Genomic DNA, 21,010 nt, shown 5'->3' with positions numbered 1-21,010 from the left:
CCTTTTAAAAATAAATGCATATAATCATTTTTTGGTGCCAATAAAACTCTCATAGTCCATAAATACTGTAGATTTAACTTTGTTTAATATATAAATTTAGTTAAATCATCAAACATCTGTATGACTTGCTTGACTCAAGCTACGACTTGACTTGACTTGCTTGACATAAATCAGTGACTTGACTTGACTTGACTTGACTTGACTCTCACAAAAATTGACTCGGACTTGCTTGAGACTTGAAGTTTAAGACTTGAGACTTGAGACCTCCCACCTCTGCCTTGCTCAGTGGCCCAGCAGTGGCAGCTTGGTGGACCTGGGATTCAAACTCACATTGCTATTCCTTGTCACCGTCGCCTCAGACTAGCTTATTAGGGATAGATATTAGAGATCAAGTAGTATTTTAATTTGAAACTTTTTTTATTCTCTTTCCATTCTTCTGCAAAGCTGTTTTGAGACAATGGCAGCTGTTAAAAGTGCTATACAAATAAACTGAATTAAAAATGCTGTACGTTGGCCCTAACTGATGGTTCTGCGTCAGACACACCGTCCCATGCGTGTCAATGTGGTAAGACCACTAAGGGAAAGACTTTTCTTTTCTTTCTTTTTTTTTTTTTCCTGTGTCTGAAAATCCAGCTCACTTTTACACACCAGGACAGTTCAAACTATCTTTGAACCGATTCTCCAGCACGCTAAATCCGACCTGACGATTTTGGTCGGAGGAAATGTTTTATTTTTTTTAAGTCTTCATATTTCTGCTCCGTGTGGTCATGTGGTCATGCAGTATGCTGTAGTTGGGCTCGTAATGTCGATTTCATGCAGTCGCATTCCATACGTGTTCTCATCTGGAACATGAATGTGGCTAACATTTTGGTTCTATATGAGAATCAGTTTCTATTTAGAGAAAAGACATTTGAGTGTAGACAAGCTTCAGATTAAAAATATCTACCAAGGCTTTTTTTTGTCAAGGTCTATTTTAATAACGGTGCCATAATAACCGGGTTTTGGTTTTAAAGCTAAAATCCAGCCTGAAATACATAAAATATGTTTACATTGAATGATTTATTGTGTACTAATTGGGTCTTGGTGCTTATTTGTTGGTAAATGGTATTTTTTTTTTCTTTCTGTGTTCCTCTCCATCTGTTAGCTTATTTTTTCCAGTACACTCACGTCTACTTCTGCTAGTGGAATGGAAATTGACTAATCAGACATTTTCACTTAGTATAAATGAATTAAATGCATTAGTTACATAACTACACTTGACTATATGCAGTCATAGAAAGGACGTCATTACAAAGAGACTTACGAACAAGCACCTAAGGCATCTCAGAGAGGATATCACCATTTACTTTGAAGATTTGTGAGGACAAAACAAACTGTTTTATTTATTTTTTTTGTCTTGGAACCTTTCTATGAATATATTGCTCCTATTCGGCTAGAGAAAAACAGAAACACTTGCAAAGTGAAAAATGAAAAGCAACAATTTCTTAAAGCCCTGAGTGTCAACTTGTCCTACGAGACATTAAACCACCACTGTGGAGTGTGTCACGAAATTCAATGCTGAATAAAACAGGTGGAAATTTCATTATTTAGCCTCTGGTAATACAAACAAATTAAACTGAATTAAATTAAATAAAGAAAAAGGTTAAGACCTTCATCGTGGCAAGTCTTGGGTCCTGTAAGAAATAAAAAATGTGTGTGAGAATAAGACGATGATGGTGAAGATCTTAATAAAGAACAAGAAGTTTATTCCAGTATAGCAGTGACAAAATACATGAAGTACGTTGGGTTCATCTGAGTCAGTAAGAACTCAGGACAAATCCTGCTTTTATACTGTTTAGTTTTATACTGTTTAACCTTTTTGTAGTATAAATGAGGTTCCACAATGTGTATTGAGCGTAAGGACTGAGTGTCTTCCAAATGGCTGGGCTACACCTTGTTGTCTAGCCGGATGTCTTTAAATGTTAATCGTGGTCACGTACACCTTGGCTTGGTATTGTTACAATTGTTATCAACCAAATGGTCAGTTTAAATGGTAATCGCGGTCACGTAGGCCCTTTGTTCGTGGTGATCCTTCATGTCCTGCTGCCGCTCCCATACTACCGATTAAAGGTGGGGTCTCCGATTTTTGAAAGCCAATGTTGACATTTGAAATCACCAAAACAAACACGCCCCTAACCCAAACGGGTCCCACCCCTGTATTGATAGCATCGCCCCACACATACATACGTAACCCAGGCAACTAATGGAAAGAAATGTGTCCTTATCATAGCTGAAGGGAAGAACAATACGATTGCAGATAAACAAACAAGCAAAAATGACACACAAGTATAATCATGTAAAGGACAAAGACATATATTAGTTCTGTGTAACAAAGCAAAACCAACGTTACTCACCTATCGAGAAGGAAAAAAGCGCCTCTGCGTCTTAAGTAAAGTTGGTCACATATTCACAGATTGGAGTTTCTCGAGTCAATAACTCCTGAGCTAAACACTGTTACTACACAAAACACGGTTGTAGCTGCGTCTCTACATTACTACGATAGAAAAGAGGTGTTATTTGTGTAGTAACAGCGTTTAGCTCAGGAGTTATTGACTCAGGAAACTCCAATCTGTGAATATGTGACCAACTTCCTGCTCCTTCAGTTCTCTCCAGCGCTGGAAAGCTGATCCTATATTAACACGTCCTACTTCTTACCTTATCGTAAGTCTTTCTTCTCTTTCTTTCTTTGTTTTTATCCTCCATGTTAATGTTAAATCCGCTTTCAACTAATGTCACACATGCGCACTGAACACTCTCTCCGCCGCATATTGACAAGCCCCGCCCCTTTCTGCTCATTGGCTACACATTTGTTTTGATTTGTGTTTATTATTCGGCCCGACTCAGTTTTCTGAAGCATTTCTCAAAAATCGGAGACCCGGCCTTTAAATCAAGTTTATACATTTAGAGTCCTAAACTTATTACCTTATGATACTTAAACCTTTTTAGGAATGAGCTCTTTTAGATGTGTAATTTCTTACAGTCCATTTTCAGCTGGTTTCTAGATGCCAAAGGAACTAAATGTTGTGCTGGGTGTCTAGTTTCATATGACTCATGAAGCATTATAGCGGAGTGACATGACAAAGGCATCTAATGCTGAACATGAACACAACAAAATAGTTGTTGGTTTCTGTTACAAGAGTTAACACGAACATTTTCAGAGATGTTGAAGGTGATATTCATGAGAAATCGATAGTAGAAGTAGTGGAGAAGTTCCAGAATGCAATGCAGCTACATGTCAGGACAGAAACTAGGCTCATTAGGTATTTGGCGATCTCTTAGATGATGACATTGTGGTGTTGATGGGAGTATATGCAGGGAACTTGAAGTTCTGGAGCGTTCTCTGATGAGAAGAACGTTGAGATGAGGAGTTGAGAGAACTGGATTAAAGGACTAAAGGTTTAAAGTGCTTATGCATCAGTTTTTTTAGGTATCAGTGTCATCACTGTGAGCACATAGTCAAAGGCATTGTGGGCATTTTAGGAAACCGTTAACCAAAGTGAAAGTTGATAAGCATGTTGAGGAAAGACGTTGAAGTCATTCAGTCAGAAGTTCACCGAAGGTCACATAGTAATTAGAAATATTGATATATAAGCTGTTCAGGGTGGATTTGTTTCCTTCAAGCCACCTCATGGGTAAAACCACGTAGCCCTACAGGTCGAAGGCTATGACCTCTTTGTTCAGTTAGATCCAGCAAGCCTCGTTACATTCATTCATCTTCTACCGCTTATCCGTACTACCTCGGGTCACGGGTCACAATGACGCCATCTCAGGCGTCATTGGGCATCAAGGCAGGATTCACCCTGGACGGAATGCCAACCCATCGCAGGGCACACACGCGCTCTCATTCACTCACGCAATCACACACTAGGGACAATTTTCCAGAGATGCCAATCAACCTACCATGTATGTCTTTGGACCGGGGGAGGAAACCGGAGTACCCGGAGGAAACCCCCGAGGCACTTGGAGAACATGCAAACTCCACACACACAAGGTGGAGGCGGGAATCGAACCCCGAACCTGGAGGTGTGAGGCGAACGTGCTAACCACTAAGCCACCGTTCCCCCAGCCTCGTTACATGTACGTCATATTGTGGCCAAAATCCCATGTAATTTTATTATCTGAAACAGTTCCACAGATCATGATCTCCACCTAACCATGAACATACAGTAATTTCATGCTTTAACGCTACGTATTTGTGGAAATCCCCTCGCAGCTCACGGAGGTCGCAAAGTTCACTTCCCAACAGCGCTAATACGAACGACCCGCTGATCACAGACGGCTCGAGCACGTACACATGGCGTCTTCTGCATTTACATAAAGGTACATTATATTATTGTTGTCCAAACTCTAAAGAAGTTTTAATGGGTATAATGTAGCGATCAAACCTTCACAGCAATCAGGACAGTCACTGAGCACATAATCACGGTTCTCCGCCTCTGTTCCTGGAAGAGAATTTAATGGCTGTCTGAGCTGACAGCAGTATTAGACGCTTTGTCGCCAGAAACGTCCTGCAGCGAGGCTCGGGTGGTAGCAGAGATTCCTCTGTTGCTCTCGCCTTCCCTGAGGAGGAAACTCAGTTAGATTAATTGGATTCTGGGCTATTATTTATCATCATTATCTTCCCTTTCCTTGTTGCAGCTTTGCCTGTGTCCAAATGAGCAGAGAATTATTGCAGGTGAAGGCTGTTTTGCTCTGATGTTCAGTGTTTTTGTGGCTTCCTCCCAACCAGCCACAACCCCCAACCCCACCCCTTTAGCAGGGTGAACTAATGGCATCTAAAATCAATTTCCTGCTTGGCTCTTGAGCTTGAGCGTGAGGATTGTGCGCTAGGCTGCACCGGCCTTTTCTACTTACAGACAGGGATGCTTGTGGAATGGTGTTTAGTGAGGGTTAAAATGTGGATTCGGTATTAAATGGAGTGCGTTTGTCTAAAGTTAAGGGGGTGGGGACTGATTCACACACTCACCCTCATTCACACTCAGATTTGTGAACACACAGAACCAAAATGCTCAAACTTTTTTTTTATTCATTTGTAATTTTTTGGTTTTATACGCACAATAAAAAAGCCACAACAAAAAGGGTGTGACATAAATGACATAAATGTCTAAATAAGGTACAAAAGGAGAAATACGGCTCACAAATATAGGAATCGGCTTAGAAATCTTAATATCACACATATGTCAAAATCTTGTCGTTATCATTTAAATGTTGGATGATGGGACCCCAGACTTTGGAAAGATTTTATTTATGAGACTTTGTTAAACCGTATTTTCTCATGATGTAAAACAGAGACCCTTAAAACACGGGAGAGCAGACGATGCTCGGACTTTACGGGGAAATAAACAAGCCGAGACCCGAGATGACCCGTGTTAACTTTCAAAACTCATCTGCACTTGCATGGAATATCAGTGAGGCCTTATCTTTTATTTGATTAATGGGAAAAGTCCCACCCCGTATCCATTCGATGCTTCTTCAATGGATCTATTGTAGAGTGACTTCCCCCTCCTGCTGCTCTTGAAGAGCGTGGAGAAAATCTCACCATGGTAACCCTTGAGGCCCGGGGGCGTCCTCTTGAACACCCCCCACTACCACGTCAACACTCACTGTTAGTGTTGAAAGTGTTGCTTCCCTCATCATGAATGGCTCTGGAGTGAAAGGGCTGAAACGGGCCCTCTTCACTGCCATGCTGAATTAGTCTACTCTAACTCAAAGCCTTATAAGATCCACACTGCACAAGCAGGTCAGGAGAGCTGTACCTGTTTGATCCAGTTTTAGTGATAAAAGTTTTTTTTTGTTTTTTTCCAAACTCGCTCTATAAGAATAACCCTACATTCACAATGATATCGTGATGGCGTTAGTTTTCTACTGAGTGTGTGACAAAGGCGCTGTGCAGAACTTCAGCGTAAAACAACACATGAACTGAGCTTTTTGAAATTCTGTGCCAATTAGTTAAAGCAACAAATCCAATCATCCAGCTCAAATTATTCCTGGAACCGGTTCTACAATCCCCCCCCAAAGTTAGCTTGTTTTACTGATCAGATAGCAAAGCTAACATGTAAATCAGACAGCTAGTTTTATACAGATTAGGGGGGTGTTTAATTAGTTCGATTTCATCCATCCATCCATCTTCTACCGCTTATCCGGGGCCGGGCCGCGGGGGCAGCAGTCTGAGCAGGGACGCCCAGACTTCCCTCTCCCCAGACACTTCCTCCAGCTCTTCCAGGGGAATACCGAGGCGTTCCCAGGCCAGCCGAGAGACATAGTCCCTCCAGCGTGTCCTAGGTCTTCCCCAGGGCCTCCTCCCGGTTGGACATGTCCGGAACACCTCCCCAGGGAGGCGTCCAGGAGGCATCCGTTACAGATGCCCGAGCCACCTCAGCTGACTCCTCTCCATGTGGAGGAGCACCGGCTCTACTCTGAGCTCCTCGCGAGTGACCGAGCTCCTCACCCTATCTCTAAGGGAGCGCCCAGCCACCCTGCGGAGGAAACTCATTTGAGCCGCCTGTATCCGGGATCTTGTCCTTTCGGTCATGACCCAAAGCTCATGACCATAGGTGAGGGTAGGAACGTAGATCGACTGGTAAATAGAGAGCTTCGCCTTGCGGCTCAGCTCTTTCTTCACCACAACAGACCGGTATATCGACCACATCACTGCAGAAGATGCACCAATCTGCCTGTCGATCTCCCGCTCCATCCTTCCCTCACTCGTGAACAAGACCCCAAGATACTTAAACTCCTCCACTTGAGGCAGGAGCTTTCCACCAACCTGAAGGGGGCAAGCCACCCTTTTCCGGCTGAGTTCGATTTCAGTTCAATTCAATTCATTTGAATGATCTCAAAGCAGCTTTACAGAAGTATAGAAACAAAATGAAAACTGTTAAATATTCTATTAAACAATTATTTATCCCTAATATATATTCCTAATAAGCAAGCCTGAGATGATACGAGGAAGAAACCTTGAGAGGAACCTGACTCAGGAGTGAACCTCATCCTCGTTTGGTTGACACTAGACAGGAAATAATGTAAATGTAAATAATGTCCTTTCTACAACATATTATATTCGAGTGGAAATTGTGGAACCAAGAGCTCTTGAGGAACAGGTCAGCATAATTTCTGAGTTCATTACAGACCTAACGCTAATTCGTTCCTGAGGTCAGGACGTGCTGTGGGATGAGAAGGCAAAAATTTCTCCACACCATACTCATCAAACCTTCTGTGTCTTCTGTTCACATGGACATTGTGCTGGAACAGGAAACCGGGCCCCATATTTGAAAGCATTAAGTTGTCTAGAATGTCTTCATATGCTGTAGCATACAAACATTTCCCTTCACTGGAACTAAGGGCCACTTCATGGTCACACCCGGTCACTTCATGTGTTTTCTCTGATCCGATAGCTATCTGATTTGTTAAAACTGTTCCATTTACATTAGGCCACATAAATGCGTCTCGCCGAATCGGATATCGATCCGATCTTTCTACTCCTGCCCAAAATGCTAATATATTTTACCTCATTTCCGTGGTAATTGAAACGGAACACGTTTTGGTGTACGCGGTTTTCAGAATGCAATCATAAAGAAGACGATAAAACTCGTTACGACGTTTATGCTACAAAAAACAGCATTTACATTTATTTGTTTCTGGCGCGATGCACGACTCGTGAGTCACTTGCAAGTGACGTACTTCCGTTTGGGAGGAGTATAGCGCTGACGTATGTGGCTTGAACAACCACATTCATTTACACCTGTCCAGTTTTATCTAAAATGCGTCCGAGACCACCTCCTGAAGTGGTTTGAACGATCGGGTTTATATCCGTCTCGAAAACTTTTCGGAGGGCATTTAGACCTGGTCTTTTTATCATCGGATAGCTATCTGATCACAGAAAACGCATGAAGTGATCAGGTGTAAAAAGCCCCTAAGTGACCCAAACCCTAAAAAACAGCCTTGGACCAATATCTCTCCTCCACCAAACTTTACAGTTAGAACTATGCTATGTATTCTGGCAGGTAGCAAACTGGCACCTACCGAACCACCGAACCTTTACACCACGCTAGCCAAAGCTTGGCAATGCACATAGTGTGATCTTAGGCTTGTGTGCTGCTGCTCAGCCATGAAAAAACACATCTCATGAACATCCTGATGCAAAGTTCTTGTGCTAATGTTGGGTGCTACAGTTTCTTAAGTCTATGGAGATCACATGGCTAATGTTCTTGATTCTATGCACCTGTTAGCAATGGGTGTGGGTGAAGAACATGAACCCAGGAACTAGATGGATTGACCCACATACTTTTGTCCATATAGTGTGTCTACAGCCACCACTGTTCTTACCAGAGCTATTAAAATGAAAAATGTCACTGGACTATAAACCATTGTAGAAAGGACATTATTTACATTGACATTATTTCCTGTCCAGTGTCATCCAGGTTCACTTCTGAGACTGGTTCCTCTCAAGGTTTCTTCCTCATATCATCTCAGGGAGTTTTTTCTCACCACCGTCACCTTAGGCTTGATCATTAAGCATAAATGTTAGAGAAAATTGTAATTTCATTTTAAACTTTCAAATTCAACAGTATACAACAGGGCAGTCTGCAGTTTTCAGGGCAGTCTTCTTCAGAACCTGACAGGACCAACTTTGAAACTCCAATCATTCACCACAGAGATGGCACTAGATATTGCATTTCATACAGAATGCAAAGGATCAGATTGTCAAAAGATTTGAATGAACATCGCAGAGGTTCGGGGGCACGGTGGCTTAGTGGTTAGCACGTCCGCCTCACACCTCCAGGGTTGCGGGTTTGATTCCCGCCTCCGCCTTGTGTGTGTGGAGTTTGCATGTTCTCCCTGTGCCTCGGGGGTTTCCTCCGGGTACTCCGGTTTCCTCCCCCGGTCCAAAGACACGCATGCTAGGTTGATTGGCATCTCTGGAAAATTGTCCGTAGTGTGTGATTGCGTGAGTGAATGAGAGTGTGTGTGTGCCCTGTGATGGGTTGGCACTCCGTCCAGGGTGTATCCTGCCTCGATGCCCGATGATGCCTGAGATAGGCACAGGCTCCCATGACCCGAGGTAGTTCGGATAAGCGGTAGAAAATGAATAAATGAATTGCAGAGGTTTCCAAGATTTCCTGGGAATACCGCATGAAACTCAGCACAGCACAGACAGTAACCTGAGCTCTGGTGACGTAAATTAGTTATTAACACTGGAATGCAACAGGACAGGATTATGGTTTATAACATTTACAGCATTTAGCAGACACCTTTATCCAGAGCGACTTACATTTTTTATACAACTGAGCAATTGAGGGTTAAGGGCCTTGCTCAGGGGCCCAGTAGTGGCAGCTTGGTGGACGTAGGAATCAAACTCACAACCTTCCGATTGGTAGCCCAACACCTTAACCACTAGGCTACCACATCCCTTTATAAGAACTACGATCTAAGAAAACGTTTTGTATTGTATCCTATAACAACTGATAGAAGTTGCCATCTTGTGGCAGGGAGTTAGTCATAGATGTTTAATTTAAAGTGCCATTTTTTTTTTTTTTTTTTTTTTTATGTTATGTCACTATATGTCAGTCAGAACAATTGTAGATGTACTTCTCAGTCTGGAAACTCTTTCTCCAGCTCATTAGCAACTGTTTCCCTCAGTTGAGATCCTATTCCACCAGGACAGGTCTGTGCATTTTAACAGCACTGTATCTGTCAGACTGACCTGATGGAAATGGATTACGCAAAGGTTTATTCCCTCCTGAAGCATTTTCACTGTTACTGCTGGAATACTATTCTGCACACCTAGCTCAGTAACTCACTTTATCCCTGCTGCATGAGCCACTTTTCCAGGCTCTGTGTGTGTGTGTGTGTGTGTATGTGTGTGTGTGCTTTTTTATTATTATTAGAGGCATTCACAAACACACAGGCTGTACACAGAGATGTAATTCTATGTAATGGCCTCCAATCAGACACACATTATCTGGAGGACGGGGCATTTCTGACCTGTTGGTGCACAGTTAGATGCCTGCATGCCCCCGAGGCAACACTAGCTATATATTTGAAGCGAGCTTTGGTTTCAGATGCTTTGGTTTCAGGGTAAATGAAAGCAAAACCACGCTTTCTCTTCTTCTTTTATATCCTTTGATCTCTTCTTGAAGGTAAAGGAGTTAGAGCGAGGTTGTTTGCATGAAAGATGGAGTCATGGTTGGTTTGTTGCTGTGAACTTTATGAAGGCGTGGTGCAGAGGAAAAGGAGGGTGTGTGTGTGTGTGTGTTACCTGTTACCACTAGTGCCTACATGCCTGTATGTTTGTTACATGCTTGCAGGGCTGGGCGATAAAACGATAACGATATGTATCGCGATAGACACGTGATCGATATCAATAAAAAATGTGTTCGATAAAACGTTTGGTATTTTTTATTCTTTGTCGGGAAGACAACAGAGGTTGCGAAGAAAGTTTGGTTGCGTTAACAAAGGCACTCGCTGACACGCTAACAGCCAATCATGTAACAGTATCACGTTTGGTTGCGCCATATCGTTGTCTCGTGCTGGTCTGCTGGATTCCTCTTCAGCAACCGGCGACTGATAAGCAGAAAATGAGCCTCAGCGAGCGAGGAAATTGTAAATAAAAGAGGAAAAGTCAGCACGCTAGTACGGCAGAATGACCGTAGTCACCAGAAGGTGAACAGCTAGTGAACTTCCTAGCACTAAACTTGCACTAAATTCTCAGGTTTCTTTATGTTTATATTTAACACTTTGCACTATTTTATGACACTTTATTAAGCATTTCTTCCATTTTCTTTCATTTTGCACCTTAAATGTTAAGAGATAATTGTTAAGTGTTCATTGAGACTTTAGACTTACAGTATGTTTACATTATAATTATGTGAGTTTTCCTGGTTGGTGACATTTCTGTCTTAATAACTGAGGGGATTATGATCAGAGGAAGGTTAAGCTTAAAATAAAAATGTTTAAATGTAATAGATTTTTCTCCTGGTCCTTATTTTAAATGGGTCATAAAAAATATCAATGATTATCGATATCGACCGATATGAAACACCGATATCGTGATACAGTTTTCAGCCATATCGCCCAGCCCTACATGCTTGTATACCTCTTTGGATAGTAGACGGCAGACACTTCCTCCACTTAAACATAAATTAAAGTGAAATACATTTTGAAAGAATTACAGTGAGCTCATTTCAGTAGTGTCCTAGAAGTAGCCAGATATAATATATTTTATTACAATGATACCGTTGCTGTTTTTTTTTTTTTATTACAGGAAATAATTTTTTTCCAGTTTTTTATTGTCACACCAAGCTGTCAGTTTTCTGTACTCAGTAATAGCAGTCAGTAAAACACGGTTTGGCAAGACGAGCCATTATCATGTTTGCAGCTATGTCTGGCATTCATAATGTAAGAATAATCTTCAGCTAGTTACTCTGTCTACTAAGTCAGGGATTGACCGTTTTTATCAGTCTTAAATTGGAGATGCTTGTCATTGGATGTGATGCGTCCAGATTACCAGCTATCAGTGGTTATGTAGATGGTGGGAGAACAGCCACAATCCTTTACTGCAGGATATTCACACAGTATCAAAGTGAAAACCTTTCTTTACTAGTCATGTTGGTTAAGCTACTGTAATAGCCAACCTTTCATATTAAAAGTGCACTGCATGTTGTAGGTTAATTCTTTGCCTAGCTGAAACACAATGTTGTTATATTACAGTTTCATGTCAATGGCAGTAAGAGGTTCAAACATCCAGCATGACAATATCCTGAGCCAAAATTTTGAAGTTTGGAGTGGAACAACTCAGTCGGCCTGCACAGAACCCTGACAGCTGTGCCCTAGACCTCTTGGGGTTGAATGAGCAAATCCCTACAGCCACGCTAATCTAGTGGAAAGTCTTCCTAGAAAAGTGGAGGTTAGAATAACAGCAAAAGGACGAGCAATGCAATATTAATTCTTATTGATATGGGGGTTTTGATCATTGGGTTTATGCTTGTATGTGCTTTATCTCATCAATTTAACGGCAGGTTATTTTTCAAGGACTTTTTGCAGTGCATATTTGGTTATGAATATTGGCCAGGGAGACAACCCCAGCCACTGGGGCTGCATAAGATCCTCCCAGTGATTCCACTGCTGGTCCCAAGCCTGGATAGAATTGTATAAAGACGTTTAAAAAAAATCAAATATGCTGATAAATGATCAATTGGAGCAGTTGAAAGAAGAAAAATCTTATACATGGAACACTTCATTAATTATGGAGAAACACTCGGTATTATTGGATCCGAAGGCCACGCATTGTAAATTTTACCTGATTTAAGAGCAAATCTGTGTTTGAAAGGTTTTATTTCTTTTCTTTCTTTCAGTTTTATTATTATTGCCTATAGCTGCCTTTGGCCAAAATGGCTCCCTGATATACAGACTTTACTATAAGGTCTTTAAGGATAAAATTCAGACCCAAATGAAGGGATAACATAAAAAAAGGGGTTTTTAACAAAAACAGCAAAACCTACAAACACAAGGAAAACACTAGGGACACCAAGGCAACAGAAAAACAAAATAGAAACCAACAAGCGCAAGACAACAGGTATATATAGGGAAGACAATCACTGAAACACAAGGGACAGGTGTCCAGGCTAACACACATAATCAAAAGCACATGACACAAGACAAAACAAACCTGCCAAAATGTCCCCCTAGTGTTACTGTCCCTGACACTTCGGTTTGCGTGTATCCTGATTTTGGCCACGATTGAGACTCATGACGAGACGTACACAACATAAACCCACATGAACGGCCACCTGATGATAATTGCTGATGTGCATATCCTTCTGATTTCCTCAATACTCGGTGCAGAACCTGTGCTGGACAAAATAGACTCATTGATTAGTGAATGCACCGTTATTGTGTTTACAGTCTGATATTAGACCGCTTTAGACGTACATCATTTTAAAATATCTTTACTTAAATATCTTCTGCTCATTTGCGCAATTGTCATATGTTTGAACAGAGCTTGCTTGTATCTGCACTGTCTACTCACTGCTGGGCCTTATAGACATTGCTTATGCGTGACATAGGCAACTTACATGGGTTGACATTTTCAGTCTTGAGTACAATGTCTGTTGCATATAGTTTACATATAGGATTAGCTTGACTCTATCTATCTATCTATCTATCTATCTGTCTGTCTGTCTGTCTGTCTATCTATCTACCTATATATCTATCTATCTATCTATCTATCTATCTATCTATCTATCTATCTATCTATCTATCTATCTATCTGTCTGTCTGTCTATCTATCTATGTGGTCCCTCAAAACACTATTGATCTGTTGAGCAATGTACTTATATAACTAAATAAATGTATATTACAGGTGTTCCTAATAAAGTGGACTTTTTAGTATTTACTACTTTTACATGACTGATTAGATTTGGATGAATCAGATTTGGCACTTCATTGCTTTAACATGTACAAAAACTTTATCTGATACCAAATACTTGTTATTTTTGCCTTTTTATTTATTTAATTATTATGTGGATTCGATCAGTAATCTCTATTCAGAGAAATAACAAATACGGTCCAATATGTTCTTCCTTAAACACGTACACTCGCTGCTTAACAGGCCTGGAGTATCTCTCTTTTCGTCCTTCTCCCTATCCTCCTTCTCTCTGTCCCCTGGTCGTATTCATTTTCCTGTGATGTTCTCCTATCAGTTGCGTGAGGTTGAGCTGACCGAGGCTGTTTCTAAAGTGGATATTTTTTACTCTGGGGCTTGCGGACAGAGAGCAATGGCTCATACTCATCAAGCTGACAGCCTTATTTTCGAGCTGTCTCGCTGCTCTGGGGTCAAGGATGCACAGTCATATCCCTTACTGCACCATCAGTGTTGGCCCTGGATAGATTGGCCTGTCTGCTCTGTGTGAAATATAGCCTTTCCAAAGCCATATGCTGTGCCACCATGCCAAGTGCGTAATCCGGATTTAGAGGCACAGGATTTTTGTGATGGTCCTCGTGCTGCTTCATGGGAGAAAAAGTATGCTGAGCGATACTATAAACTTTAGCATGTTAACAAATCGGCTCATTTCAGAGCGAAACACGAAGCCATGTGGGTTAAACAGTCGTGACACATGGCCCGTAAGTGGAAATTATTTTACTGAATATTACGTTAATATAGTTCACAACCTGTGATACAGTCTACAAATAATCTTAGCTACAGACTGAGCTACAGTATAACTATATTTTATAATATGCAATTATGGATGTAGCCACTACAGACTGGATGACCGAGTTGGTAAATTGAAAATTTTATAGTTACCGTTTTATATACACTCGCTGTCCAATTTAAACTGAAGTAAATCATGTGGGCGGGGGGGTGTCACAATGGCTTAGTGGTTAGCACGTTCGCCTCACACCTCCAGGGTTGGGGTTCGATTCCCGCCTCCATCTTGTGTGTGTGGAGCTTGCATGTTCTCCCCGTGCCTCGGGGGTTTCCTCCGGGTACTCCGGTTTCCTCCCCCGGTCCAAAGACATGCATGGTAGGTTGATTGGCATCTCTGGAAAATTGTCCCTAGTGTGTGATTGCGTGAGTGAATGAGTGTGTGTGTGTGTGCCCTGCGATGGGTTGGCACTCTGTCCAGGGTGTATCCTGCCTCGATGCCCGATGACGCCTGAGATAGGCACAGGCTCCCCGTGACCCGAGGTAGTTCGGATAAGCGGTAGAAGATGAATGAATGAATAAATCACGCTACAGCACAATGCATACAGTCACGCACGTCAGGTGGGGGTTGTGGTAGCCTAGTGGTTAAGGTGTGGGGCTATAACTCGGAAGGTTGTGAGTTTGAATCCCAGGTCCACCAAGCTGCCTTTGCTGGGAAATACATATACTTAATTACTCAGTTGTATAAAATGAGATAAAAATGTAGGCTGTTATGGATAAGGGCGTCTGCTAAAGGCCGTAAAAGTTCAGTTAATACTCCCTCGGTATGAAGGACTTGAGGTGTGCTGGTTGCTACCGGATGGGTTGGTGTGAGTGTTTCAAACACCCTGGAATTTCGTAGACTCTCTTGAGTTTATAGAAAATGGTGTGAAAAACAAAAAACATCGGAGCAACATTTACGCCATGTTTTTTTTTTTGTTTTTTTTGTTTTTTTTTTTGCAATTGCCACTACCAACATGCATTTTACTCCTAACACTGATTATATTCTACACGCCCTATTTTTTATATTTCTAACTAGAAATCGTGTACATTTTTTTTTTTTTTAGAGTAAACGGTTTATTGCACTTATTCTTAAAGCGATAAATCTTGGAAAATTGTTCGGTTCAAATGGGAATAAGGTAACCGAAGGCAGGTTTGTAACTGCTATTACTTTAATAATGTTTTTTTTTTCCTGCAGCATCGCATTATTACGTCAGCGCTCGCTCTTTCGCTCTCATCACACGTCTTTCTCTTGCTCTCTCTCATTTCCTAGGATAATCTCCACATCTCGCTCACTGAAACACAAAGCACTTGTAAGTGTATTACCCCGAGGTGCAGGATAATCATTACCACTCATACTCCTGCCTCCACCCTCTATTCACAAATTGTCGCTCGACCACACCCCTTCCTCTCCCCCCTCCCCCACCACCACGATGACTTTCCCCATATTTCCTAATATCAGATTAAACAATAGCGCTAATCTTTCCCATCATCGTTCGTTATTGCACTTTTGTTGTGCCGAAAACATTTTTGTAGGATTTTAGAGCAACTCACTTGAACTTTGCTTGTTTTCCCGTCTCTATTTAAACTGGTTTCGAAAATCCCCAGCTCACATGTCTAGATCAATTTAAGATATTTGTGTAACTGATCCCACACAGACTCGAACACAAAACAGCTCCCGATTTTTCCACATTTGTACAGCTTAGGTATGCTGTTGCACACAGAGATCAAGTCTAGTCCTGGCTTAAAAGGATTTTAATGGAAAATCCCCGTCGACGGAGTAAGTTCGTCTAAATCCGAGCGTGATCTCAGAGCTGAAAAGACTCCCTGTTAAAATATCCCAAATGGCGCGTGGTATTTTCATGACTTCCTCAGATCTTTAATGATGCCCTCTAAGAGCGAAAAAACTCAAGAATTGTTCTGACACATTGATGGATTCTATAAAGATTTTAAGAGACTTTGAATATATTGTTTTTCTTCTGCTGTGGATCTCAGGTGTCTCTGTGCCTCTGAGATCCTGCTGAGAAAAAACTGAGCTAAAATTATCCTGCAGAAAAATGAAATTCCTTTAATTATACGTCAGATGACCAAGTTGACGGAGTAAACAAAGAGATACAGATCCTGTTATTTGTGGAATTCTTCACTCCTGAGCCAGTAAAAGAGACAATTTTTTGTTTTGTTCCATTACAAAGCATTTTGCTGTAATTGTATTTGCGCCGCCCCGCTGACGCAGATAATTGGTCTGATTGTTATCTGAAAACACTGATTTTATTTTTCTGCTATCTATTTTTCTTTTAATTATGCAATAGGGGGGCACGGTGGCTTAGTGGTTAGAACGTTCGCCTCACACCTCCAGGGTTGGGGGTTCGATTCCCACCTCCGCCTTGTGTGTGTGGAGTTTGCATGTTCTCCCCGTGCCTCGGGGGTTTCCTCTGGGTACTCCGGTTTCCTCCCCCGGTCCAAAGACATGCATGGTAGGTTGATTGGCATCTCTGGAAAATTGTCCATAGTGTGCGAGTGTGTGAGTGAATGAGTGTGTGTGTGTGTGTGCCCTGCGATGGGTTGGCACTCCGTCCAGGGTGTATCCTGCCTTGATGCCCGTTGACGCCTGAGATAGGCACAGGCTCCCCGTGACCCGAGGTAGTTCGGATAAGCGGTAGAAGATGAATGAATTATGCAACAAATCTAATGTAATTATCTATTTCATCCAAAAGAAATGTGTTTATTTAAGTCTAAAGTAAGAAGTACAAATTGGTGACTTGACAACAATCAGTTCGAATAAAATTATGACGTTTCTCTTAGAGCTGCCAGGAGCTACAGATGTATTTCCACTGAATTTTAAAATCTAGACTGCACATTTTCTTCCATTCGGTTGCTTCTGCTTTTCTTTCTCGCTGTACGTCACGTGTGCTCTTCCTCACGTGTGTTGTCCGGTCTCGTCAGGTTCTGCAGTGAGGCCGTTCACTAGGCTGCTGTTCTCGGTGGAGCCGCTGGATGTGTCAGCTGTACGTGGTTTGCCTGCTGTGTTAAACTGCTCGGTGGTCAGCGAGTATCCCGTGAGGGTGGAGTGGAAGAAGGACGGCACGTTCCTGAACCTGGCGGCAGACGAGCGCAGACGCCTCCTCCCAGACGGCTCTCTGTTCATCAGCACCGTGGAGCACTCTGTTTACAACAAGCCTGATGAAGGCATGTACCAGTGTGTGGCCTCCATTGACAACCTGGGCACCATCATCAGCCGCGCTGCCCGAGTCACCGTGCCAGGTAGGGACATTTACTTCTCTGTCTTTCTTTCTTTTTTCTTTCTTTCTTTTTTTCCCCGAAACACCTTCTATACCATTTCTGTCTCTTTATCCTTTTTTCCCACATTTCTCTTTTTCCTTCCTTTCTTTATCTCGCTCATTTTTTCCAGCTCCTTTCTTTCTTTCTTTCTTTCTTTCTTTCTTTCTTTCTTTCTCCTCCCATACCTTCCATTCTTTCTATCTCTTTATCCTTTCTCTCTTTCCTTCCTTCCCACAATTCATTAATTCTTTCTTTCTTTCTTTCTTTCTTTCTTTCTTTCTTTCTTTCTTTCTCCCAGTTCCTTCTATACATCCACCTTTTATATCTCTTCATGCACATTTCTCTCTTTCCTTCCTTTCTTTATCTCGCTCCTTTTTTCCAGCTCCTTTCTTTCTTTCTTTCTTTCTTTCTTTCTTTCTTTCTTTCTTTCTTTCTTTCTTTCTCCTCCCATACCTTCCATTCTTTCTATCTCTTTATCCTTTCTCTCTTTCCTTCCTTCCCACAATTCATTAATTCTTTCTTTCTTTCTTTCTTTCTTTCTTTCTTTCTTTCTTTCTTTCTTTCTTTCTTTCTCCCAGTTCCTTCTATACATCCACCTTTTATATCTCTTCATGCACATTTCTCTCTTTCCTTCCTTTCTTTATCTCGCTCCTTTTTTCCAGCTCCTTTCTTTCTTTCTTTCTTTCTTTCTTTCTTTCTTTCTTTCTTTCTTTCTTTCTTTCTCCTCCCATACCTTCCATTCTTTCTATCTCTTTATCCTTTCTCTCTTTCCTTCCTTCCCACAATTCATTAATTCTTTCTTTCTTTCTTTCTTTCTTTCTTTCTTTCTTTCTTTCTTTCTTTCTTTCTTTCTTTCTCCCAGTTCCTTCTATACATCCACCTTTTATATCTCTTCATCCACATTTCTCTCTTTCCTTCCTTTTTTTTTACTCTCTTCATTTTGTATGCTCCTTCCTTCCTTCCTTCCTTCACTCCCTCACTCCATCCCTCCCTCCTACCCTTCCTTCCTTCCTTCCTTCCTTCACTCCCTCCCTCCCTCACTCCCTTCCTCCCACATTCATTCCTTCCTTCCTCCTTCCTTCCTTCCTTCCTTCTTTAATTCCATCCTTTCGTCCTTCCTGCCTTCCTTCCTTCCATCCTTCCTTCCTTCTTCCCTTCCTTCCCTCCCTCCCTCCCTCCCTCCCTCATTCCTTCCTTTCTTCCTTGCTTGCTTGTAGGAACTGTTTTTTCCATGTTTCTTCTTATAAATACAGCATGTATATTTGGAGGACAGAAACTGAACATTTGGGAACAAAAGTAACTTCAGTTCTTTACATTGTCCAAGACGATCTGTAATTCGGGACTCGTTCCCTTCTCCGACAAAGTTTATTCCTCTACTGTGTTTATTTCTCACGGTGTTATGTTTTATGGAGGCGGATGCAGCTCAGATTGTTCTATAATGTGTTCCTCACAAAGGCATCTCAGATCCTCAACCTCCTCTGATGTCCTACTCTTCCCCTCTCTAGGCATCAGTGTGTGGATGAAGGGAGGAATGAAAGTGAAGTGGCAGTGAGTTAGAGAAGGATCCTGCAGCTCTGTGCATTGGAGGTGTTCAAAGAAAATGGAAAACTATTCAAAAATGTTAAAATGCAATGTGTCAATCTTCCTCATAGATGTTGGTGCAGCTTGACTTTCCTATTTGCTGTGATGTTCAAGCATACAGTGTGTGTGTGTGTGTGTGTGTGTGTGTGTGTGTGTGTGTGTGTGCTATGTCATGTCAGTGAAAGAGGGTTGTGAGAATGTAAAAATGTAAATACAGCATATCAGTCTGTGTTTGGGTTAAATTGGCTACCACGAGATATATAAAAAAAGCAGTTTTGGATATCAGAAAAAACTCCAGAACTAAATGGCTGCAGTAGGAAGCAGTAAATAAGAAGAAATAAACTAAATTGCTCCAAATGGTAAAAGTAAGAAGTAAGAATCCCTCATTTGAGATGGATTAATATACTACATGACTAGTTACTGTATATAAACCAGTATTTATATAACTTATTTATATATCATAAATAAGGGGGGCAGGGGGGCACGGTGGCTTAGTGGTTAGCACGTTCGCCTCACACCTCCAGGGTTGGGGGTTCGATTCCCGCCTCCGCCTTGTGTGTGTGGAGTTTGCATGTTCTCCCCGTGCCTCGGGGGTTTCCTCTGGGTACTCCGGTTTCCTCCCCCGGTCCAAAGACATGCATGGTAGGTTGATCTCTGGAAAATTGTCTAGGGAATTGTCTGGAAAATTTTTCTAGGGAAAATTGTCCCTTGTGATTGCGTGAGTGAATGAGAGTGTGTGTGCCCTGTGATGGGTTGGCACTCCGTCCAGGGTGTATCCTGCCTTGATGCCCGATGACGCCTGAGATAGATACAGGCTCCCCGTGACCCGAGGTTGTTCGGATAAGCGGTAGAAGATGAGTGAGTGAGTGAGTGAGTGAGAGAGTGAGTGAGAGAGCGTCCATACACACCGCCAAAACAGTTCAATATTGGGTTGAGGAGCACCAGTATGAACTTCAATATCTGCCCTGGCCTGCCAGCTCGGTCACCTGACTGAGGTCGCTGCTCCAACCTCTCTGAAGCAACTAGAAGATATTCTGCTAGATTAATGGTATACACTTCCACTAAGTTGTACGAATCTATTCCGTGAAGGTTGGAAGCTGTATAAAATTCAAATGGTGGTCCAACATAATGGTGGTCCACGATGGTGGTCCAACATTAATAAAGAGATATTTTATCTGTGTTCACATTATTTTGGACAACCCCCTGTATGTGGATATAAGATATTTCAATAGGATTTTTTTTTTTTCACCTTTGCCTTCATCTTTCCACAGAAAAAGAGGGATGATGAGCTGGATTCATGGATCTGCTCCACATTACCTCAGATTAATCAGATTTCCTCTCACGATCTCATTTGTCTGTGTTCTTGCTCTTAGCTGACGGGATACATCTCAGGAAAAATCAAATGTGCTCAAAAATATTGGCACCTCCACGATTGCTCACTGACTTGGGGAACACTTTAGCTTTAAGCCATTGATATGTAAATTTACTCCAAAGGTTTCAGAACATTGCTGAGAGAATGAGGATCATTTTTCAGCAATTCTAGCTTTGATATTATACCTCAGGGAAGTCAGCTTGTTCAGAGAAGCTGCACACTCACTGCAAGGGTATACTTTTTTGCTTTAAGTATAATAGATGATATTGTAGTGTGGACGTCCCTTAAGCTTCACTACAGCAGACTTCATTACTGCGGCGCTGGCTGGAGCAGTCGCCTGGCCGCATGCAGATTAGCGGTAAATGCTGTAAGAGCTACATCAATCTCCGAGTGAACGCGCTTGACGCTACATCTTCATTAGCTCAACTCAGCAACCATGAAGCAAACTCTGGAGAGATATTTACAGAAGCATATAGAGATTCTTTGTATAACATGGAGAGCAAATGGCAGGTAGGACAGAGCCATTTTGTGTGACTTCTCTCACTATTCTGGTGCCG

General features: G+C 41.8%; 1 protein-coding gene across 6 annotated transcripts in view; it reads left to right on the top strand.

Moving 5' to 3' along the window:
• Window positions 1-21,010, top strand: part of neo1b (neogenin 1b) — a 154,928-nt gene that overhangs the window by 42,305 nt on the left and 91,613 nt on the right. For all 6 annotated transcript variants that reach the window (XM_060886809.1, XM_060886805.1, XM_060886804.1 and 3 more), the window contains exon 2: window positions 17,165-17,482. In XM_060886809.1, the coding sequence (XP_060742792.1) occupies window positions 17,165-17,482 (318 nt within the window). The remainder of the gene's footprint in view (window positions 1-17,164; window positions 17,483-21,010) is intronic.

Source organism: Tachysurus vachellii, chromosome 14 (assembly GCF_030014155.1).
Source record: "Tachysurus vachellii isolate PV-2020 chromosome 14, HZAU_Pvac_v1, whole genome shotgun sequence".
Lineage (NCBI taxonomy): Eukaryota > Metazoa > Chordata > Actinopteri > Siluriformes > Bagridae > Tachysurus > Tachysurus vachellii.
Note: the sequence above shows the minus strand (reverse complement) of the source record. Positions and strands in the feature narration are given on the sequence as shown.